This window comes from Carassius carassius, chromosome 44, assembly GCF_963082965.1.
Source record: "Carassius carassius chromosome 44, fCarCar2.1, whole genome shotgun sequence".
Lineage (NCBI taxonomy): Eukaryota > Metazoa > Chordata > Actinopteri > Cypriniformes > Cyprinidae > Carassius > Carassius carassius.
Genome location: NC_081798.1, coordinates 25,593,940 through 25,619,221, shown reverse-complemented (window position 1 = coordinate 25,619,221; position 25,282 = coordinate 25,593,940). Strand labels below are relative to the sequence as shown.

The 25,282-nt window shown below is 42.2% G+C and overlaps 1 protein-coding gene across 3 annotated transcripts in view; it reads right to left on the bottom strand.

The window, feature by feature from the left end:
• The window catches only part of poc1a (POC1 centriolar protein A), a 79,891-nt gene extending 66,617 nt beyond the window's left edge, over positions 1 to 13,274 (bottom strand). The window contains exons 1-6 of one of the 3 annotated variants that reach the window (XM_059537037.1): positions 12,948 to 13,274; positions 12,783 to 12,867; positions 12,307 to 12,478; positions 9,916 to 10,095; positions 8,864 to 8,971; positions 8,670 to 8,785 (exon numbers count right to left, since the gene is read on the bottom strand). In XM_059537037.1, the coding sequence (XP_059393020.1) occupies positions 8,670 to 8,785; positions 8,864 to 8,971; positions 9,916 to 10,095; positions 12,307 to 12,478; positions 12,783 to 12,867; positions 12,948 to 12,962 (676 nt within the window). In that variant the 5' untranslated portion in view covers positions 12,963 to 13,274. The remainder of the gene's footprint in view (positions 1 to 8,669; positions 8,786 to 8,863; positions 8,972 to 9,915; positions 10,096 to 12,306; positions 12,479 to 12,782; positions 12,868 to 12,947) is intronic. The other 2 variants (XM_059537035.1, XM_059537036.1) reach the window with 2 other exon arrangements.
• Positions 13,275 to 25,282: the final 12,008 nt, after the last annotated feature.

Genomic DNA, 25,282 nt, shown 5'->3' with positions numbered 1-25,282 from the left:
TAGCGCTCGTGAACTCAGAATTCCCCTCAGGGCCCTGATTCGACTATACCGACAACAGCCTTGCTTGCAAGGCGGGAACCTCCAGGTTATAGAACCTGATAAATGTAGACGGCGAGGCCCAACCTGCCGCCATACATATATCCTGCAAGGAGATCCCAGTAGACCACACCCACGACGAGGCGACGCCCCTTGTGGAGTGTGCTCTGATGCCCAGTGGGCACTGAAGGCCCCTGGAAGCATAAGCTAACGCTATGGCGTCAACTATCCATCTGGATAGAGTCTGTCTCGAAACAGCCATTCCCTTGAAACGTCCAATGAACGAGACAAACAGCTGCTCAGTCTGTCAAAAGACAGCGGAGCGAGACACATAAGCTCTTAAAACCCTAACAGGGCAAAGAAGACTCGAGTCTCCATCCTCTCCTGATACCGACAGGGCAGACAGGGCAATAACCTGAGCCCGAAACGGCGTGTTGAGGGACTTCGGCACATAACCGCGCCTAGGCCTGAGTATTACCCTCGAGTTATTAGGCCTAAACTCCAAGCACGACTGGCTCACCGAGAGCGCGTGCAAGTCACCCACACGCTTCACTGAAGCGAAAGCCAACAAGAATACTGTCTTGAACGACAGATGCTGGAGGCTAATTGATTGGATAGGCTCAAAAGGGGGACCCTTCATGGCCTCCAAAACCGCCGCGAGGTCCCACATAGGGACTGACGGAGGTCTGGGAGGATTCAGCCTCCTAGCTCCTCTAAGGAAACGGATGACCAAATCATTCCTTCCTATTGACTGACCGAGCGCTGTTTCAGAAAACGCTGCGATGGCCGCCACATAAACTTTGAGCGTGGATGGGGCTCTGCCCTTATCCAACAGCTCCTGTAGGAAGGAGAGAACCTCCGTCACCTCACAACTAAGGGGTGAACATCCCCGAGCTGTGCACCAGCTGGAGAACACCGACCACTTCGAGGCATACAGCCATCATGTCGACGGAGCTCTAGCCTGAGTGACGGTATTTAGCACTCCCACTGAGAGATCAGCAGGTAACCGTTGAGCGCCCACACATGGAGGGACCACAACTCCGGTTGAGGGTGCCAAACCTAGGCCCTGGCCTGCGAGAGGAGGTCCCTCCTCAACGGCACTGGCCACGGGGCGATGTCTGCTAACTGCATCAAATCTGGGAACCATGGTTGGTTCTTCCAAAAAAGGTGCTACAAGCAGTATTGAACATCTTGTTTCTCTCACCCGTTCTATCACCTGCAGAAGGAGGGAGATGGGAGGGAAAGCATAAGGCGGGCAGCACGGCCATCTCCGTGACAGCGCGCTTTCGTTCTTGGAAAAGAACGCGGGGCAGTGAGCGATTACGTGAGACGCGAAGAGGTCCACCTCCGCCCTGCCAAATCTCTCCCACAACAGAAGGACTGTTTGCGGGTGTAGAGACCATTCGCCCGTGGGAATGTTGTCTCTGGACAGCCTGTCTGGACCCAGATTCTGTAGCCCAGGCACATGAACTGCCCTCAGCGAGCGCAAGTTGCGCTGAGCCCAAACCAGGAGGCGTTCCGCCAGCCTGTACAGGTTTCGGGACCCGAGACCGCCCTGGCGATTTATGTAGGACACCGCAGACATGTTGTCCGAACGGACTAAGACATGGCGGCCCTTGAATCGGGGACAGAAGCGCGTCAGCGCGTTCTCCACTGCCAGCATTTCCATTGATATGATGGAGCTTTTCCCATTCTGACCACAGGCCAAAGGACGGTCTGCCCTCGAGCAGCGCTCCCCATCCCGAAGTGGAGGTGTCCGTCGAGACCATCTTCACTTTCGAGGAAGTCCCCAGGCTTACACCTGATTGGTACCAGTCATTCGCCGTCCAGGGTTTCAGGGCTGTAACGCAGCTCTGATTGACCCTGAGACGCAGCCGACCAGATACCCGCGCTCTCAGCCAGAACTGCAGGGGGCGCATGCGGAGCAGGCCCAACCGAAGAACTGGAGATGCCGAGGCCATGAAATAAGCCAGAATCAGCCACGGACCAGCCGACCGGCAGGACTGTAAACTGGTATGCCTGGTCCTCGAAGGCGAATCTCAAGTATCGCCTGTGACGTGACGCTATCTGTATTTGAAAATACGCGTCCTTCAGATCTATTGACATGAACCAGTCTCCTCTGCGAATATGCGCGAGGAGTTTCCTGGTTGTAAGCATTTTGACACTGCGTTTCGCCAATGCTTTGCTCAGCTGTCTTAGATCCAGTATGGGTCTGAGACCCCCGCCTTTCTTGGGCACTAGAAAGTATCTGCTGTACAGCCCCCCCCCTCGCTTTGAGCTTGAGATACAGGCTACACAGCCCCTCTGCTCAACAGTTTTAATATTTCGGCTCGAAGTAGGTGTGCTACTTCTGTTTTGACCGTAGTTTCGACGCGCGCTAAAAAGCACGGAGGGCGTCGAAAAAACTGTAGCGAGTAGCCTCCCTTTATAATGTCTAGCACCCAATCCGAAACCTCTGGAAGCGCTGACCATGCGTCTGCATGAATGGCTAAGGGTTGGATGCGAAGCGCACTCTGTTGGCTGGGCAACGGCAGCGCTTCGATGTGCTCTAACATGGGTGCTTTTACGGCGCCTCAGCACAGCGGAGAATGCAGGCTCAGAGACAAAGGCCAAGCGAGTCCTCAGAGTCACCATGGCAACAGCTCGCAGTGAGGGCATCCGCCGTCAGCGAGCGCTGCATGATCTTCACCCAGGCAGGAGACACAGATGACGTACCGGTCTCCCTCGCTGAGTGGGGCTCTGACGAGCCACAGGAAGGCATCTTAAAAAAGACGCAAGCTCTTTTACGAGTGTGTGTCGCAGGGCGAACACACAAACACCCATAAAAGAACAGTTGGATATAACAGAATTGAAAGGATATGTGCGCCGGAACGCGCAGCAGGAACGGCAGTGGAAGGCGGCGAAGGCCAGCAGCTTCAGAAGTGGCTCGTCCCGCTGAGATGCCTATCAGACGGCGCTTGCTTCCTCGTGATCCAGCGATGCGTGAGCTTCGCTGAAGAGATGAAAAATCAGGTGAGTCAGCCTTTTCGAGCTCCTTTTATAGGGTTGGGCCACACCCGTTTCGGCGGGAAGTGGCATGAAGGTCTGATGATGCATCAGCCTGCGCTCGATAGGCTGTGCAGTTGCCGCAGAGCAGCCAATGAGCGAGCGAGCCGTCTCGCCTATGGCTGTGTGCTGCTGCAAATGCGCTTTACAAAAATTCAAAATTAAGGATAATTTTTTGCTTCAGTATTTCGTGAAAAGAGACTTTTCCGTAGCGTCTTAGCTAAGACGCAGTACGAGAGAGCTCTCGTAAGAGAACGAGCGGTTTGTATAAGAAAACGAACAGTATTTATATCGTTTTTACCTCTTGTACACAACCACGTCCAACTGATCTGAGGGCGCGAGTGCTTCCTGTTGTGACGTGGCTTAGTCTGCGCAAGCGCGGAAAGCGCCCGAAGTGATCTCTCGCGCATGAATGTCACTCATTGTTTACACTTACTGTCTATGGCAGTGATTCTCAAACCCGCGGCCCAATCGCAAATTCTTTGTGCTGTTCCGGGCTGAATCTCACATAATTGATTAGCTCCCAACAGCATCAGGTGCTTTATTTACGGGGAGCAGAATTATTTATTTATTTCGATGAATGTAATAGATTAGATATCATAATATTTAGGCTATAATATTTTAAATCAGGTTGGTTTGTATTGGTGACGTAATATGTAAATTATATGCGTGCGGCCCGCGAGACTTGCAATTGGACCATAGGGCGGTCCGCTGGAAAAAAAAGGTTGAGAACCACTGGTCTATGGTTTACACAGAGATTTCGGAAGTGTGACCTTTCACTGTGAAGATCTAAACATATTTAGACGTACAGGAAATTGCAATGGAAGACGATTTCAATATATCCACAGACAACGTTTAATTTTTAGTAGCAAGTGTTGTGAGATGCCAACAGAAGCAGAGAGCATATGTTGTCACGAATGGAACAACTACAAGACGACGACGAGGACATTGACAGTATCGCATCACACACCTGCCTGACTGAAGATCCTGAGTTTCTCCGCTGTTGAGACGCAGCGTTTTGCACGTTGTGTTTAGTTTGCCACGTATAAACTGGATGCGACGTCCAAGGCCAGAGGGACCCAATGGCACGCTGTCAATAGAGTGAGTAATGTGTTTATTATAATTGCAACGATTATAGGGTGCATTATAAACTAATTAATTAATTACAATTACTGCATTATACTTCAGACAGTGCAGTTTGGTGGCGTATCGTGTGGTAAAAAGTTAACAATGAGTTACGTTCATGTGCGAGAGATCATTTTTGTCGCTTTCCGCGCTTGCGCAGACTAAGCCAGAGCGTGCGCTCATGTCACAACAGGAAGCACTCGCGCCCTCAGATCAGTTGGACGTGGTTGTGTACAAGAGGTAAAAACGATATAAATGCTGTTCGTTTTCTTACACAAACCGCTCGTTTCGTGTCTTAGGTCATCAATGTGTAGTTACGATGGGGAATTGTTTAATTTGGACTCCTCTTTGCATGCCCTTTGAGATGGTGACCATAGACATCCATTATGTGAGTCACAAACAAGAACGGTTGGACCTTAAAATATCAAAATGGGAAATACTGCGGAAACAAAGAAACCTGCATCTTGGATGACCTTGAGGTAAGCTAAAACATATCAAAATGTAATTTGAAAGGGAACCATCCCTTTAAGTAAATCACTCCTTTAAAGTTCATATGACCCACTCATAATCACGTTAAATAATCTTAATCTTCATCTTAATAAACAATACTGAACAAAATAATCATCATAATTGAGCAGCCCATCAGTCCAACAGTGTGTAGCACAAATATAATCAAATATAAGTTCATTAATAATTACGTTATGTAGAGTCTGCGTGATTATGTCCAATCTGGACAAAGCTTGCTTTGTCATGACCTCAACACAGTTTTTCTTCTTGTTTTTTTTTGGCTGCTTCACATGATTTTGATTTAGAGGACAAGGTTTTCCAAGCATTAATAAGCAGTCAAAGAACCTATAAATAATAATAAACCTAACTTTTTCAAGAATTTAGTTGTTTAAATGTTTTCTTTTGTCCCATGATATCAGAGCAGTTGCATCACCCTGACATATTTCACTGCACGCACCCTAAAAATGAAAGTGAATATGAATTTTAATTAAAACATTTACAGAAGAGGTGTACTGATTGTACGTGTGACCTGTGTTGAAGTATTTTTGGATAAATGTAGAGATCTACACAACAGAATCCTGTGACTGTGTGCAGATGTTCTCATGAGCGTGAAGTGATGAAATGCAGAGGTGGAAACTGCTGAAGAAACAGCTCTGTGGCATGAAAAAAAGGCATTATTCATTTTTGTATTTATTTTCTTCTTTATGATGAGCTGAAGTGGAGGTTTCACAGAATAGAACAATTCCATGTAAGTTTTACACGCTCAGTTGATCATTTATTTTTTATTTAGTCGCTTAAATTCTGTGCACTTGATAAGGTTTGCCAGAATCATGTTTGTGCAAGAAAATGTTTTAACTCCAGGTAGTTTTCTTGTTTCTTTGAAGACCTGCAGAGGGCAGGATTTCTGGAAATGTTCAACTGAATCCAGGGCCTGATGTTGTCACAAGTTTTAACATACCGGCTGATTTTAAATTAAGGACTGGACTTGGGATTGTTCATTTAAACATTCACGGTTTACTCACAAAGTTGGATGTGTTACGTATCTTGGCAAAATTATATTTCAAATAAGGACATACAGTAAGCATGGTTGGTTATAATGTTTGTAGGTCTGATCGATCTCATAGAGGAGATGGAGTTTATTAAAATTAAATATAGTACGAATACGCTTCTATCTAAATCAGTGAGAAATCCATTTGATCTTTTAGCCTCAAGTATTGAGATTTCTAAAACCAGTAATATTACTTTAGTTGTTTGCTATAGGCCACCTTCAGCAGTAAATATGAAACCTTATCTTCCTTGATACCAATTACATCAGATCTAGACCCTAGAGAATTAGTCCTGATCGGTGATTTCAATTGGAACTGGTTGCAACCAGTATCTGATGATTTAAAAGCATACTGTAATACGATGGATCTTTTTCAGATTGTAAATAGCACGACTAGAACAAATTTAAAATGTCCTGAAAACTCATCATTCATTGAATTAATTATAAGTAATGTCCCTCATAAATATTCCATGGCATATGTATTTGCAAATTATATCAGTGACCACCGTGTAGTTGCTATGATTAAGAATACAAACAAATCCCAAATCTAGCCCATATATTACTTATATTAAACATGATATGAAACATTTTAAGAGACAAGCTTTTTTTTTTTACATCATTTCTATCATTTTGATTAGGGAAAATTAATCTTATTGCAGAAGTAGAAAGTGCAAGGCGTTATTTTTATGAAAGTTTTACCCATTTTACAACCCGAATTCCGGAAAAGTTGGGACGTTTTTTAAATTTTAATAAAATGAAAACTAAAGGAATTTCAAATCACATGAGCCAATATTTTATTCACAATAAAACATAGATAACGTAGCAAATGTTTAAACTGAGAAATTTTACACTTTTATCCACTTAATTAGCTCATTTAAAATTTAATGCCTGCTACAGGTCTCAAAAAAGTTGGCACGGGGGCAACAAATGGCTAAAAAAGCAAGCAGTTTTGAAAAGATTCAGCTGGGAGAACATCTAGTGATTAATTAAGTTAATTGATATCAGGTTTGTAAAATGATTAGCTATAAAAGCTTTGTCTTAGAGAAGCAGAGTCTCTCAGAAGTAAAGATGGGCAGAGGCTCTCCAATCTGTGAAAGACTGCGTAAAAAAATTGTGGAAAACTTTAAAAACAATGTTCCTCAACGTCAAATTGCAAAGGCTTTGCAAATCTCATCATCTACAGTGCATAACATCATCAAAAGATTCAGAGAAACTGGAAATCTCTGTGCGTAAGGGACAAGGCCGGAGACCTTTATTGGATGCCCGTGGTCTTCGGGCTCTCAGACGACACTGCATCACTCATCGGCATGATTGTGTCAATGACATTACTAAATGGGTCCAGGAATACTTTCAGAAACCACTGTCGGTAAACACAATCCGCCGTGCCATCTGCAGATGCCAACTAAAGCTCTATCATGCAAAAAGGAAGCCATATGTGAACATGGTCCAGAAGCGCCGTCATGTCCTGTGGGCCAAGGCTCATTTAAAATGGACTATTTCAAAGTGGAATAGTGTTTTATGGTCAGACGAGTCCAAATTTGACATTCTTGTTGGAAATCACGGACGTCGTGTCCTCCGGGCTAAAGAGGAGGGAGACCTTCCAGCATGTTATCAGCGTCCAGTTCAAAAGCCAGCATCTCTGATGGTATGGGGGTGCATAAGTGCATACGGTATGGGCAGCTTGCATGTTTTGGAAGGCTCTGTGAATGCTGAAAGGTACATAAAGGTTTTAGAGCAACATATGCTTCCCTCCAAACAACGTCTATTTCAGGGAAGGCCTTGTTTATTTCAGCAGGACAATGCAAAACCACATACTGCAGCTATAACAACAGCATGGCTTCGTCGTAGAAGAGTCCGGGTGCTAACCTGGCCTGCCTGCAGTCCAGATCTTTCACCTATAGAGAACATTTGGCGCATCATTAAACGAAAAATACGTCAAAGACGACCACGAACTCTTCAGCCGCTGGAAATCTATATAAGGCAAGAATGGGACCAAATTCCAACAGCAAAACTCCAGCAACTCATAGCCTCAATGCCCAGACGTCTTCAAACTGTTTTGAAAAGAAAAGGAGATGCTACACCATGGTAAACATGCCCCGTCCCAACTATTTTGAGACTTGTAGCAGAAATCAAAATAGAAATGAGCTCATTTTGTGCATAAAATTGTAAACTTTCTCAGTTTAAACATTTGCTATGTTATCTATGTTCTATTGTGAATAAAATATTGGCTCATGTGATTTGAAAGTCTTTTAGTTTTCATTTTATTAAAATTTAAAAAACGTCCCAACTTTTCCGGAATTCGGGTTGTAAATGATTTATGTTACAAATCTAGTGAGATAACATGCACAAACAAACAGCACATGCAATAAAGAACGAACAATTTATTGCAAGCGCTATCAAAAGTTTTACCACAAACACAACTTAAACTAACATTGCAAGACTGCTTATTACCTTTAGGTGTAATATTGCGTGATCTTGTGCGCTGCTAAAAGCCAGGCGAAACGGCTCTGTACTTATATCAGGCCCGCTGCATGTTGTTTTATCGAGAAAACAAAAAGCACTTATTTCATATCTACTGCCCTTTAAAATTTCAAGTACTTTTCAAGTACCTTCCCAAAAATTGCTGTTTTCAAGGGTTTTCCAGGAGTTAAATTTAAAAAAGTCAAATTCAAATCGACGCTTCGATTCGGGGAGCCTGATTCGACTACCAATCTAACAGTCGAATATCAGCAAGATTTGAAAATTCAGATTCGACTATGAAAATCCTTAGTCGGGGACAACCCTTAAACGGAGACCTGCTCAATCCAGAAGAACTGTGTCTCCAAGACGCTTCGAGAAACATTTTTCTAATTCTAATCATTGTAATGACTTTGTCCAGCGCTGCTGATCTGTGTTGTGCAGTGAGCCTCACCTGGATAGTGCTGCAGGAGTTTGTGCGTGCGGATGTCCCACACCTTCACGGTGTTGTCGGTGCAGGCCGCTGCGATGCAGGTGCCACTGGGATGGAAGTCAGCGTGATTCACGTATCTGAAAGAAGAGCGCAGACACTGCTGTGACTGCTCCAGAGCCGTCGATCAGCACTGTATCTCGGTCTCCTTCACTCACCCGCCGTGCTCGCAGAATGAATGAATGCACTCCCTGCTGGTCTTGTCCCACAGCTTCACTGTCTTATCATCGCTGGCAGACACAATCAGACGCCCATCCGGTGAAAACCTACAGGAAGATAGTTCATCGTTACAAACAAGTGCTGCTGGTTAGACACATCAAGCTCAGCGAGTTTCTCTCTCGTTTGACTGTGCTCTGAGGCTGTGAGGTCTTTTGAAAGGTATATACGTGTGACTCTTCATGAGATCAACTATTCAAATTGACCTATCAGTAAGCCCCGCCCCCTTAAAAACCGAGCTGCTACAGTATATACGGTATATAAAACATTTAAAAATATATATTGTGGGTAACAAGATTTTGGAAGCGAGCGTTCACAGATCACAATGCAAGCGGGAGAAGCCTCATGTTACGTTCGTCACGATCGCAGATAACAACATCCCGGAGCATCACTGTTCATGTACTGCAGGGTGGAATTAAAATAACGTACATTTAACTAGATTAATATGAACAGGCACTGAAATGTAGACCTCTGTTTGTGTGTTTTTGTCCTACACTGTACAAAAATGCGAGTCCGCTATTTAGGTTTGTACGTTAGAATGGACTCACTAGCTTTAACTTCAGCTAGTTTTAGCCAGAGATACCTTGCTAACACACAAGATGAAATTTTGTGAAAACCATAACTTATTGAGAGTATGTTTTTGTCTTCATTGGGATGAGGGTTGTTCGGGTTTGGGAAATAGAATGAAATAAATTTGATTGCCGATCCTCTCAGAATAGCTTACAATCACCACAGGCACATCATTTGTCCATTTTTGAAGCATAAACCCCATAAAAACATTGTGAGCTTCAGATCTTCCAGTGTTTCTCTATAGCGCTGAAACCTACAGATGTCTGAGTTCCAGTCCCCATGCAGCTGATGCTCGACTGCCATTGGCTAGTCTGCGTTCGAGGGGAGTGGCTTACCGATAGGTCAACTGTTTGTCCACTTTACTTCAAGTACAATAGTGTTGTGCGATCGTGTGATACTGTGGCGTTGTTCATCAGTAACGCACCTGGCGCAGCGCACCCAGTTGATGTGCTGGTTGAGGGAGAAGAGGAACTTCTGCCGGTGAACGGTCCAGACTTTGATGCTTTTGTCATCAGAAGAGGTGAGGAGCGTCTGTCCGTCGCTGGAGAAGCTCACGCTGCGCACGGTTCCTGTATGAGCTCGAAACACCATCGATTCCCCTTTCCTGACATCCACAGAACATTTCACTTATCTTCCATTAAAACACATACATACCTGTCTTAGTTTTCTATCTATAACAAAGCTGTTTATTAATGTCATGTACACTCGCTTATAAATAAATCACAAAAATATTACTCAAACATCTAGACTACAGAAAGACTTTTTTTTATTAATACTTTTTCATCATGCATTAAAATGATAAAAAGTGTCAGTAAAGACATTTATGTTACAAAAGATTTATATTTCAAATAACAGTCTTTTCAACTGTCTGTGCATCTGGGAATCCTGAAAAATAAAACGTGTGAGGGTTTTCACAAAAACATTGGACAGCGATTTTCTCAATTTTTTTTTTTTGCATCCTCAGATTCCAGATTTTCAAGTATTGTCCTAACAATCCACACATCAATGGAAACTTATTTATTCAAAGTTCACGATATATAATTCTCAATTAAATATATATATATTATTATTTTTTTTTTTTTTTTTAAGTATGCTTACGACTGGTTTTGTGGTCCAGGGCATTTATTTTTACCATGGTATTGAGGTGTGCTACATGTGTGGTTAATACTTTGCTATTATGGAAGACCAATGGTTAAAAAAAAAAAAAAAACAGGTGAATAATTAGAATAATTATAAAAAAAGAATAATTTTATTTTGCCATATAAAAATTAGGTTGCAACAATTTTTACAGATGTTTCTGATTTTTATAATCAACAAAAATGGACATCTGCATCCTAACTCAAGCTATTACTACTATCAAGTGTGCATTTCCTAGAGAGAAAATGTAATATTATTATTATAAATATTAACAAGCAACACAAAACCTATTTCTCGTTTTGAATCATTCATTAGAACATGCAGAAACTAAGAAATTAATGTTTCCATTAATAGATGTATTTGTAACAGGAAAAGTGTAAAGAATTTAAAACGTGAAGTGTTTGTGGTGTTCTGAACACAAAGAGCAGTTTAAAACATTACCGTCTCCAGCCGCGAGAGGGCGCTCTATGTCTTCAGTGTAGACTAAAGGAGAACTGAGCAGCTTCAGCTTCACGCCCTCTGGCGGCTGGAGACGGTAATGATTTCTCCTGGTTCATTTCTCTTGGTTCATGTCAAATTAATTTTGATAAATAAGTCGCACCTGACTATAAGTCGCAAGACCAGCCAAACTATGAAAAAAAGTGTGACTTATAGTCCGGAAAATACAGTACTGCTCTGCTTTCTTTAACTTTTACTTTGAAGATTTGACGTTTATGGTGATAATTATCGTTATCGACTGATATGAACATTCTTTGGCCATATCTCCCGGCCCTACGTAAGTAAAAGACAGCGCTGTTGTGTCTCAGATCTGACAGCTGAAGTGTTTCTGAATGACACTCTGGTCAGCTCTCCACATCTTCAGTGTTTGATGGAGAAACGCTCTCTATTTCTCATGTCTCTGTAAGAAGCGCAGTGTCTCAATGCGGTCGTGACAAGACCTGCTCAAGCTTTCAGACAACATGATTATCAGCTTGTGAAGCAGTTATTTCTGTGCCAACACCCACAAACAGCATCTCCCCGATTGAGAGAAAGGGCTTATGGGAGCATTAGTCACTGGCTTGCTTTCTTAGCTCGAGTATGAAGAGCAGACAAGGCTCTTAACGTGTGTTTAGAAACACTGCAGAGACGCTTGTGGAAGAGGCATGACCGTACACAGATGAGGCGTGCTCATCTGTGTGAGTGTGTTTGAGCCACACGCTCACATGAAGAGATGCTTCAGTTCATGGGGTTTCACTGCCATCTAGTGCCACCATCCCAAAATATTGTTAATGAGTATATATTGAGGTATATAAGCTGCATGCAAAGTGACCCACATCTGTTTTTCAAATATTAAAAATGGGCTTTAAAATAAACACCTCTCGACAGGAAGGTTTAGTAAGAACCAACGTCTAAAAGCATTTTGAAGTACGTTTAATAGTCACATGGAAACATCAGAAAAATAAGATAGTCCTCAGACAGGTTCAACACATTTGTCTTGACTGAGGAAAACAAGACTACTTCTTCAGATGTTGTACATCTTGTCACACAGCCGCTTTTACGCATTGTTCTGTTTTTATTATAAGTCAGAAATGAGAAGGAGACAGCTCCCCGCAGTGGAGAGTCAATGGAGAGCGTGATCATGACGTGTGTGTCTGCTCAGAGATGTGGTTTTGGTGTGAACAGACTGATTGAGACTTACACACTGGGCACCCAGAGCCGGACCGTCTTGTCTCTGGACGCCGAGGCCACGAGATGACCCGAGGGAGAGAACTGGACACACGTCACCGCATCCTTGTGTCCCACAAACCTGTAGGCCCTCATCTGAGGCCTGGTGCTCCAGATCATGACACACGTATCCACTGAGCCACTGGCTGAAACACACACACACACACACACACATAAGTGTCTTAATAAACCACATAAACATGCTCACTGTCACACTTTCTCTCTCTCTCTCTCTCTCTCTCTCTCTCACACACACACACACACACACACACCGATGAGAGGAGGCAAACACTGCCAACTTCTGCCATCTATACACAGTTACTTCAAGGCTTATATATATATATATATATATATATATATATATATATATATATATACACTGGGTTTAACTGTACAAACAGACAGTAATATTTCCCGCCTGTAGACTCAGTTGTTGTCAGAAGGACGCACCTATCTGCTTCCTGTTGGAGCTGATGTCCAGGCTGCTGACGGCGTCTCTGTGACCCTTGAAGTGCCTCTCAAGTGTCGGGTCCTCCTGCACCAAACACAGACACTACTCACACCGAGATATACACCTCTTCTCTAGTAGTTAATGACAGTAAGAGAAGCACTCACCATGACAGAGCTCATGTTCAGACTGGTCTAGAGCAGTGAAGGAAACAAACACAGAGGACTGTTAGTCAGTCAGTGCTCCATTCATCCAGTCCGCGCTTTGTTTACATGCTAACGCTAGCTTCACTCTGCAGCTGTCACGCGCTCAGTCTCTAGCACACAAGTTACAGAAACTCCACGAAACAGCTTCGGACGAACATACAGCTGCAGTCTCGTCTTGAATACAGGAGTTGTGTTTGATGAAGCTAACCGGTTGCTAAGGGCTGTCGGTTGGTTGTGTTATCAGCTTTCGTTTTACCCGCCGTATTTGGCGCGTGCGCGTACGTCGCTTGGGGCCCCGCCCACAAAGGAGACGCGACCCATAGGCATATAAATACCTAGACGCCTCATTGGCCGCTTTGAGCCGTTGCCGCGATACGTCAACGCGTCCGCCATGTTAGTGAGGGCAAGACTGCCTTAAAAACAAATGAAAGTAAACAGGGGAGCTGCGTTTTTTTCTGAATAAAAACCATAGACTGTATAAAAACAGATAAAAATACGGTATTTATATGTCTATGGACTAGGCACTTCTAGTGCACTGCTGCCTCCCACTGGTGATAAAGATAATCTATTCTCTCAGAGACTCAAATCTGCAAGTCATGATGAACTGTCAACTTACTGAAGCGATAGTCATCATCACATTATAAAAGCAAGTCAAGCGATGAACACAGGGGGGCGGTAAAGAGTTATGATACTTTGAAAAAACAAAATCTACTTCTGTTATTTAATGTAATTAATAATAATGTTATATATTTTACAAATAAATATACGCAATTTTTGATTTGGCTAATTATTCATTTATTTCTAATGATGTATCCTTTTTAACCCCTTAAGTGTCAACCCCCATTTTTTAACATAGACGTGAAAGTGCACTTTCCAAACTTCACGAACACTTTAGAACGCAAGTAGAATCATTTCAAAATATGAAAGTACCAAAAATTACAGACATTTAAAGTTACTGTAAAGAAAATGCACTGTATCAATGTTTTATTATTTTATGTATAATAAATATTTAACAAAAAAAATTGAATCCAAACTTGCTATAAAATTAAAGCCTTATGTTTACGTAAGTTATGTTCCAAATAAATAATAATAATAATAAAATCCAGTGAGATTTTATTTAGGGCGTTACACCCACTGATCTACAATAGAGCAGTGTTATACCACAAATAGCCACCAGGTGGCATCCAAACTCCACTGAATCTTTTAATGCACTATTCTTTGTCACAAATGTCTACATTTCTCTGTCAGTATTACTTCTATCACAAAATATCCACCAAATATGAAATATTGAGACTCAGACGGTATGTGTTTTGTCAAGATTATAAACAGCTTGGGGGGAGGACACCGCTAAAAGACATTAAAGTACCATTTCTATTTAAGCTTTCAAATGATAAATCAAATGATATATCATTCATGATGACTACTAACATATGTTATAGAGAGAAAAAAAGACAATAAAATAACAATTTAAGAGTGTAGACAATAAAAGAGTGTAGGCCGGTGACACTTAAGGGGTTAATACCATTTAATACACTATAGTGTATGTCGACCTCTGACCTCTCCTGGAGTTCTGCTAACCTCTGTACAGACCTCCCAGTCATCATGATTGAAAACACTTCTGTACTGTCTGTGTGCTGCTGAGTTGTGGCTTGTTTCTGTTTGAGTGTAATACAGCGTGACGTAATACTTTATAAAACAGCTTTTTATTGTCCCGACTGTGTAAAGTTTGGACAATACATAATCTCATCCAAACTACACACAGCTAGTCTCCATCACATGTCAGCATTACTCATTTAAAATATTCCTTTTTAGTGAAGGAAAATGAATATGCATGAGTCAACCAGGAAATGAAACCCAGAAAATCTCATGATTGACGGAAAATTAAAGGCAGGTCAAATCAGGAAATGCATGCACTTTATCACCTGTGCTGTTTTTATTTTCTGTTTCTTGTTAGTGTTAATAAATGACCCACCATTAATAAATGGCTTTTCCATCTCGTCTCGTCATTTTATTGTCATTATGAGCAGGAAGTGTCTAGTGATTGATTCTGGGCTGTAAGTCTTGTTCCTGTCACAATGAGGAAACATCAGTGTTTTATTTAGCTTTACGTAGTGTACAGTCACAAACAAGCGTCTGTGAACTCTGAACTCCTTCTGGCCTTGAGCTCTCTGAGAAAAGGGCATTTCAACAGGGTTAATATTACACCTGTTTAACTCTTCACCTGTTTGGCATTTCATACTGTTTCGCTGATTGATATCTCAGCCAAAACCTTATAAGGGGAAAGGTTCGACATTGCCTCAAGAAGATTCGAGAAATGACATGTCTTGTATTATTTATATAATCTTAGAAGCCACGTGCTTCTCTTCCCTTTAACAGATGCAGTATATACACCCAGCAGATAAACACAATGTAGGAATGAGGAAAACCCCTGCAAGGAGCATATGAGCCTCCCACTAACAGGTGTGGGGTAAGCTGTCACACAGAAAGCACACCATTCAATAACTGCATTAAGAGGAAAACTGACTGGTAGAAGCATCTTTAATGAAGCAGTAAAGATGTGAAGGTAGCACACAGAATAACCAAAGCCCTGCTCTGGAGGCTCGTTCAGCACACATGACTCCGGACGAGTCCGCTTCCTCTCCGCTATCTCTGTCCATTGTTCTCATCTTCTCCTGCATCAGTGCCAAATCTCCTCCACCCCAGGATGAGAACGTCAAGTCAAAGTCAGAGGTACACCTTGTACCTAAGAGAGCTCTTAGTGGTAAGATAAAATGCTTTGTGAATACCTGAGGAAGAAACAAGCTCGTCCTAATCTTGGATGGGCACATTTTCAGCACATTTTCATTTTTGAGTGAAGCAGTACAGTTTATTACATTTGAGAGCTACTGGACTTTAATAGCGGATGTTCATAGCGGTGCATCTTTATTTTATATTAAAAGCTTCATGAGAGCAGGTCTGTTCATCTTAAACCCTGCAGCATTTATATAAGCACACCGGAATGAGTTCAAGCTCAATTCAGTCTGTGAACACTGCCTTCTTTTGTTTGCTGCTTAAAGAAAGGAAATGGGTTTCCTATGTTCGCGTGACAAAGCGCTGTTTACACATTCCTGTAGTGAGGAGGTCAGCCAGACATCTGAGAGCGGAGCTGGACCAGAACACTTCAGCTTCAGCTTCACTGTCACACAGCTTCATTAAACACTGCTGATCACACGCTCTGTCATCCTCATACCAACTGAGAAGCTGTTTCCCAGTACTGCTCCTCGTCTTGTCATATTTCGTCGTTATTTCTGTGATGTTGTCATGCTCCTTGTGGTTTCGTCTGCTGGTGTTGTGTCAGCTTCGCTGGAATCTTTCTGGGTGTGAACATGAGAACCTGAGATCTTATCAGTTCACTACAAAACATTTCAATGTGTTGTCTAAATGTAACATATTAGTTAACCCTTGTCTCTATTGTAGCATCTAACTTTTATTTAAGGCAAGACACTAAAGGAACATTTATGTTTTTTCATGTACTACTCACCAATTTCAAGTTTTTGGCCTAATTTGTTTCCATAACATGTTTCACACTAGTGGAGGGAAAACATCTAGTGCTGCCAGATGATTAATCACAGTTAAGCACATCCAAAAATTACGTGTGTATTGCTATATTTCATGCATATATATATATGTGTGTGTGTATGTGTGTTCCTATGTGTTAATATGTAAATATTTTCAAAATATATACTGTATGTTTGTGTATTTATACATGTATAATAAATATACACAATACAAACCCATATATTACATAAGCCAAAGTTTGATTTTGGATGCGATTAATTGCGATTAATCGTTTGACAGCACTAATAAAACCCTAAACATCTAGATTTGTTAGAAGTGTTTATTTAATTATACAGTATATTGACTTGTTTCTGTATATTATATGATTCCAATACGTATATTTAAAGGTTCTGAGTTTGTAACATTTCAGTGAAGAAGGAGGCATGAACCGGCTGACAACATCAACTTTAGCAACCAAATAAACAAACAACCAAAACGAAAGAAAGCAGCAGTCCCTCATGGATGACTACCACACAAACATACCCGAAACAACGACTAAAATGTCCCAGGCTTGGTCGTTACTCCTCCTTGTGTCCTTGTGGAGCTCCTCCGTGGGGCTCGAGACCAATGTGGTGCAGGTATTTCTCATTAACACTCCGCTCCCATGACTCTCGGCCCCGTCCCAATCATCACACTTACCCCCATCACCTCTCGCTGGCCGGGCTTCCCTCGAGACTGTGCTCACCTGTCCTTTACACCAGGTACACATCATCATGCCGGCCTCGGCGTACCTGGGGTAAAGGACAGATGAAGCGAGAGAAAGAAGAGGGTAAGATGAGGAGAGACAGACGCATGAGAGGGAAGAGAAGAAAAAACCTTCAGTCCGGTTTCCCGAAAAACACTGTTGTTTTCAATTCTAGACGTGTAGCCTCTTCATACTCAAAAGTAGCCTCTTCATAATATGCAGCTTTATTTGTGAAAATGACAATACATTTCTATAGCTCTGATAACAAAGAGTAATTTTGGTTGCATTGGCCATAAATTAGTCTTAGCGCACAGATCAGCAGTGGACATGCGTATATATTGAATGGAACAAGGCATTAAGTGTCTAAAATAAATACTCACACTTCAGATGAATGATGAAGATTACTTTAATCATATGATTTGCACAAAACAAACACACTGTACACTGAAACAAAATAACTAGAACATGACTCATGGTTTATCTCTGAATTAGATGCACTTTGACTCGGCCACTGATCTGTGCTTTCAAGGTTTTTTTTTTAAGATCAAGTCCATCGATCACAAAATGATCTATTCTGTTGTGCAGTGCTCAAAGATATAGGCCAATTCCATCATAAAAATAAAACTTTACAAATTATCATTAAAATTATCTCACCGAGAGAACATTTTCATGGAAATGAATCAGACATATAATGACTATTAGTAAGCAAGAGTTGAATGGGTGCTTCTCAAATGCAAGGCTGCATTCTCAAACTCGGATGAGCTCAGTAGCCTACCGATTCCTTTTCTATCAGTTTATTTTCTTTCAGCCGAGATATGCAGACTTCCGTTTGAGAGGCACTCATAGATAAGCTTTGCTGAACTGAAAACTGCTCTCAACGACGAGAAGAATTCCCCTTGATGGGAACGATTCCAACCTTTGGAATCCACTCTAGATTCCCATTGCCTTGGGATCTATTCTTTTTGGAACTGATTCCCAGCCCTAGATGGTTCCTACAGTATATGGCCCCCGTTCCCTCGCTGTCCCCGGTGGAGGACACAGGCCTATGCCTTCAGTGAACGCCAGTGCCTCCTCCATCCCTCAACCCAGCCATCTCTTCCAGTAAACAGCCTCAGGCCTCCACGGCAGCAGACTCTGCTCCTTCCATGCACTGCACATTTCCCCCAGCAGCGAGGGCTCTCAAATAGCGTGTCCTGCCTTCCTTCTGCATTTTGGCACCAATGTAATGCAGTCCGTAGTTCAGAGGAGAAGTGGGTGGACAAAAAGACAATGCCTTTGTTGCAAATTTAAATATAACATTTCAGAAAACTTGTAACACAAAACATTTGTTTTAATTTACTTGTCATGTTCAAAAACTCTTATTTTGTTTATTTCATGCAGTTGTTTCTGTGTTTTATTTTCCTGTTTAGTTCCTGTTTTTTTCTTATTTGCCTTGTCTTTTTTATTATGTCCTGGTTATTTTCTCTGGTTATTGCATATGTTCTTCACCTGTGTCTTGTTTGGTCTTTAGTTTTCCCTTGTATATGTGTTTGTATCATAAGTTGTTTGGTTATTGTCATTGTTTATGGTGTTCTGCCTATCTTGCGGTCTGTTTCTGTAAATAAAATGTTTCTGATAGAAGTTGATCAAAGGCTTCTATGACCAAACACCAGCTGCCATGAAACCAGATCCCACTGCGGGCCATGAGCTGAAGCCAGATCCTGCTCCATCCTCCATCTCTTTCCCGCCTCCCCCGTGTCCATCCCAGAACTGGCATTGGAGAAATCACTGATTTTGTTTTCTACTGCACCCTTATCCCTTGAACTCCTGCTGCCTGCTTTACCAGGTCCCATCCAGCTTAATGGACTCTCTGGTCCTGACCATTTGCTTGACTGTTCCTCCTTCTGCCTATTCTCCTAGTTCTGTCCTCTCTGCTGGTTTTATCCTATTCTCTGGTTCCTCCACCTCCACTGTTTCTGTTAACTGCTCTGCCTCCATCTCAACCCTCAGAGCCCAGGACTGCACCTAGGCCAGGGGTAGGAAAGTTCGGTCCTATAGAGACTGGTCCTGCAGAGTTCAGCTCCAACCCTGAAAAATAAACCTCGCCTGCTTATAGTCTTAGTAATCCTGAAGACAGTAATTAGTTTGTTCAGGTGTGCTTGATTAAGGTTATAGCTGAACTCTGCAGGACTCTACAGTCCTGACTTGCCTATCCCTGGCCTAGGTCCATTGACTCATCGGTTTAACCATGGTTCCCCGCTCTCTCGGCTCCACTGTGGCCTGTCATCCCTCCAGCTTCACTGAGGTCCCTTATCCTACCAATTTCACCTTGATCCATTTTTCTCCTGGCTTCCTTCATGCTTCCAGACTTGTGGCTATATCTTTTCCCTTTACTCCTTCACTTCTACCAGGCTCCTCCAACCTTTCAGCTCCAGTGTCATCCTCATTCCCATTACTCTACCTCAGCTCTCCTAGTCGTCAGTTCCTCCTTGGCCCTCTGATCCCTCAGCTCCTCTTCGGTCACCGTTCCAGCAGTGTCACCCCGGTTCTCCAGCCCTCCAGCTCTACCTTGGTCTCCAGGTGCCATGACTGAACCTCAGCCTTGGACTGCTCCACCATGGGGCTACATCCAATCAAGGGTCTACGCCAGCGGTTCTCAATCCCAGTCCTGGGGCTCCACTGCTCTGCACATTTTGTATGTCTCTCTTATCAGACGCCCTTGGTTCAGTTCATGGATCTCCCTCCTAATGACATGATGATCTGAATCAGGTGCATTAAATAAGGAAGACAGGCAAACATTTAAAGTTTGTGCCAAACAGGGTTAATCGCCCTCTGAGCAGTGGATAAAAACAATCATGGCAGTTCCAAACAAAAGTGCTCAAAACTGGCCACTTCTAAGGGCCATTGAAGGGTACAACTGATGGACACTTCTGGCCCTACAATCATTTACACAGATTGTTTCCATGATGATGGTTCCTCCTCATTGGCATGGGATGCAGATACAGAAGGGCTCTTCAAGAAACAGTTGTTTGGTAACCTACACCTTACAGCCCTTTGAATAGCAAACAGATGACCCCTTCTGAATAGAACACTGGGAAAGACATACATACTCCTCCATGGTCTCCCTGTACACCAGCTTATCATACGGCGCTTCTCCACTGCGTGGTACGACTCTACTTGGCTCGGAACGGCTCAGTACGGTTTGTGTTTAGTATTGCTTTAGAGTGGGAGGGATTACTCACATGTCCCTATAGTTGCACTGCCTCTACTTCCATGACTCCTAAAAAAACGTTTTCATTACGCGTTGCCCTATCAAGCATTCCGCTCCTCTGCTATCAACGAGAGGAATGTCTTTACTTCCGCACCAGAAAACAAAACTTTTTGGTTGTTTAAAAATGTGCGCTCAGTCAAAACAGTGGCATTCGATCTTTCACTGGCAGTGCTGATTTAAATCTAGTGGTTCTTTTGTGTTTGTGTTGCAAGTTCAGTGACACAGGTAGTGATAATTCTCTGCGGCCAGTTCGTGATCAGCAGAGTTTACACGTCACGTTTTGTTAACGATGTTTGGTAATGTTCATGGTACCGTGCCTTACCATAAAGTTGCCTTGTTGACTCCTTGGTAGTACTCCTTCCAAGAGGTCCATCACCTCCCTCCTCTTTCTTGTTGTTTCTGTTTGCGGTGCAAGGAGGCACAGAGTGAGGCGAGAAAGCTACAGTGCCATTCAAAGACTTTTGTTTTGTTTATTTCATCCAGTTGTTTCCTTAGTCACCTTGGACTTTGATTAAGTGCTATTTTTGTTTTAGGGTTGCTGTTTTTCGTTTTTTTTCTTGGTTGTTAGTTTTCTCATCTGTGTTTGAATCAGTGTTATTTGTGTTTGTAAATAAAATTCTGCTGTAGGTTGATCAAAGCCTCTTCTCTCTCCTGCCCACTACAACGTTAAAGTACAGTAATTAGTCAGCTAGGGAAGTATGGTGACACCTGGGCTGCTTTCCAATCCGTTTATTTATGCCCGTAACTTGCAAACTTCCCTCCGTCTTGTTCACTCAATGTACGTCATTGATAATGTTGCATGAGTGCCCACTTCTGGCTGAACCCTTGTAGTGGGCTGAACTGGAGCATCCTAAGCCCTTGATCACTTAGAATCCACTATGGAGTTGGTTTATTGTTTACATTTTTCCCCTTACAAATTTGTTTGGTGCAGCATTCTCCTTGTATATAAGGTATGCTTAGGCTGTTATAAATGTTTAAAAAAATAATTTATATATAATAGAGTTGTTTGGAGTTTGAATAAATTAAATGTGATCTGCTATGACTTCACAATCGTGTTGCATTGTGGTCTATGTAGTGGCCTGAAGTGTGCATATAAAGCAGACTCGCTCACTCTTTAAAGGGGTCATATGAAGCGATTTAAATTGTTCCTTTCTCTTTGGAGTGTTACAAGCTCTTGGTGATTGAAGAAGATCTGTAAAGTTGCAAAGCCCAAAGTCCCAAATCCAAAGAGATATTCTTTATCAAAGTCAAGACTCTGCCGCGCCCCCAAAAACGGCTTGTTTATAAACACGCCCCCACATCTCTACATCACTATGTGGAAATATATGCGTAATGTGGCCCAAATGTTCACCAAAGAAAGAAGGTGTGGTTTCAGTAACCGCAGTTAGTATTGAAGCAGTCATGTCAGGGAGGTGTGTGTGTATCTAGGAGAAAGAACAAGTACTTTATTTGGCCTTCTGAAGATGCAGTGGAGTCAGCTGTCTTGTGTACTGCAAACACGTACGAGCTTCATCACTGTGTCTGTCACGAGACTCTGTTCCTCTTTCAGCTTGCCTTGAACTGATGGTAAAACTATGGAAATTATTATCTGTCTTTACATTTATTTTGAAAGATGAAGCTCGTGATTATGGAAAGGGGTGTTACATTTCTGACGAGTGCTTGCGGTGATCGGCCAATCACAATGCACTGGGGTCAGTTGGCCAATCAGAGCAGACTGTGCTTGTCAGAAGGAGGGACTTTGTAGAAAACTATGCGTTTGAGAGAGGCATAGAGGACCTACAATAATGCACAGTACTTGAAAAATAATGTGTTTTCTGAACATTAAAGCATGTCAACATATTCTGTTACACCAAATACACAAAATAATGATCTTTAAAAAAAATCATCATATGACCCCTTTAAAAATCAAGGGTTTGTCCACATAAACTTCCCTTGTCCGCTTCAGGGATTCCCCCAAGGGGAAGTGATTAGGGAAGTTGTCTAAAAGTGGACTGGAACGCAGCCCTGTTAGTTAAAACATTTACCCTATTAACCTGTGACTTCTTGCCTTGCCCTTTTGCAGCCTGACTGGTTTAAGATGATTGAGGCTTCATTTTTGTAGTATGAAGTAACTTGCTTAAGAGCTTAAAAATCCCACACATTTTATCTTTGAATAAAAGGAAATGTTTAAAGTGACAAGTGACTCAAGGTGACTTTACCAGGTTTGCTCACATTGTGCTTATAAACACAGCTGACCATTCCTAAGATCACTAACACAATGAGCGGCTTATTGCTTAAACTCATGGCAGCAGCTATGCGATAAAACCAGAGATTTATTCAGTTATAAAAGTTCATCTGCTAATGCCAGTTTAATAACTGCAGCTGTTGAGTAGCTTATTTCTTCATCAATGCAGGCCTGTGTTTTCAGTCTGACCTAGCTGTGTTTTCTGATGCTTTATCATGACAACTCTGGCCTCTAAAGAGCAGCTCCATGAAGAATCACTCGACTGATTATCATGTGCTTGACATTTGACTTCATAATCATCTCAAACGAGCCGTAGACGTGTCTGACTGCACTTGGATTTTCTGCAGTTGTGATGGATAATGACATTAGTTTCGCGGTGACGATGGATTACTTTCATGTTACAGAAAACACACACAAAACCTCTTTGTAAATACAGTGCGTGTGTGTTAGTGTGACTGCAGGTCCCTAGCTTTCTGCTGGAGTGGTTTGGAGAGAAGCCTACGTGACCTGAGGAGTGTGATGCTGAGTCACATGACCACATTCCAGACAGGCCTGGACCCCTGACAAACACGCCTTAATAAGCGCTCATATGAACTCTGTGCGAAGGGATGTGGGAGTTTCCTCCATGAAAGCCACATTGTTCCCGGCCTCAGGTGTGTGTGTGTGTGTGTGTGCCAGCGGTGGATCAGAGGACACACTGACTTTGATGTAAACGAGCCTGAGCTCTGAGTGCTGGAGATCTGCACATCACGTGTGTTTGACACCTGTAGATGAAGGAGGAAGTGAAGCGCCAAGTGTTTCCTGTCATGCTGCTCATTGAGGGCTGCTGAGGGAGGCAGAGAGATTCATTCGGTGTGTGTTGAGAGCAGTCGTCAGCATGAGACGATGCTTTAATGAGTGTTTGGCAGAGAACCTGTCCAAAACATGTGCACAACACACTTCACGTGGAGCAAAGAGAAGGTGGAAAAACTCCCCTGAGTTGTAGTGCTATGTCATTCTAGCCTTTTTATTAACATTGTTGATTGCATCCAAGAGTCAGCTAAATGACTGAATGTAAAAGTTTAAGGGTGTGTTAAGGTGTAAGGGATGGGTCAACAGTTTAACTATAATTACAGATGTAATTGCATGCAGGTATTTTAATGTAAAAATGTGTTGTACACATTGCATTGTACCTGCATGGCAATGATTAATTTAAATGAAAATAAATAGTTGGGAAGGCATCCTAATATACAGTGTGGCCAAATAAAAAATGGTAATACATTTTACTGTAATTTAACTGGTTTCTTATTTAAATTATACTAGTGTACCATACGTCTCTTTGGGGTTGGTGAGATCTTTTTATGTTTTCAAAAGAAGTCTCTTCTGCTCACCAAAGCAGCATTTATTTGATGAGAAAGTCAGGAATGCATTTAATATTGTGAAATATTATTTCAATTCAAAACAGCTGTTTTCTGTTTTAATATCGGTTACAGTGTAATTTATTTCTGTGATGCACTGCTGTATTTTCAGCATCATGACTTCAGAAATCATTCTATAATATGATGATTTACTGCTCAAGAAACATTTCTGATTATTATCAATGTTGAAAACATATTTTTGCAGAAACTGTGATACGTTTTATTTGAAATATAAATCTTCTGTTACATAAATGTCTTTACTGTCACTTCTGATCAGTTTAATGTCCTTACTGAAGAACACTATTTATTATTTATATTAATCTGAAGTTTTGAATGGCAGTGTGTGCTAGCCTTATTTGTTGAGCAAAGAAACTAGAATGATTGTCTCGGACAGGTTTGAATGAGACACTGAGTTCTGTCAGAAGCGTCTGCTCTCGTCATCTGTCTGTCAGGACACACACACACACACACACACACACACACACACACACACACCTGCATCTGACAGACACACAATCAATCACATGATGCATCTTCAGTGGAGATGGGGATTCAAACAAGCATCTTTCTTACAATTACAAGAGTACTTTGCATATTCTATTTCATAAACTAAATTACTTATTAAAAATATTTGGTAGCAACATGTTCATGCAGTATTTGAGCTTGTTAAACTCCAGACAGTATTTGAGGAAACGAGGAAGTTATTTTGCCCAGCCCTAGACTCCAATCAGAGTAATTTTGTTTAATAGCTTCCCACACTCATTTTCTAAGAAAACTGTACGATGTGACACACTTCCCAGATTAGGAAGTGACTGGTGAAAATAATTAACGGAGACATCAGTTCCTCTTTCTGGAAACATCATCTTGGACAGCACAGGGTCCCAGATGCTGACCTGTTTAACACACGAGCTGCTTGTTACCTGACCACTGCAGATCCAGGTCAGTGTCCCGGTTACACACAGCGGTAATCGCTCTCCTCTGAGAAACAGGTCACCATCATCACAATCCCCAGCACAGACAACACACAATAAACAGAGCCGGTGTGTGTGTGTGACATCAGTTTATTAATGATTGACTGATCGAACACGACTGGCCTACATCACTCAAACATCTTAAATATAAAACACTTCAGATTGCAGACAG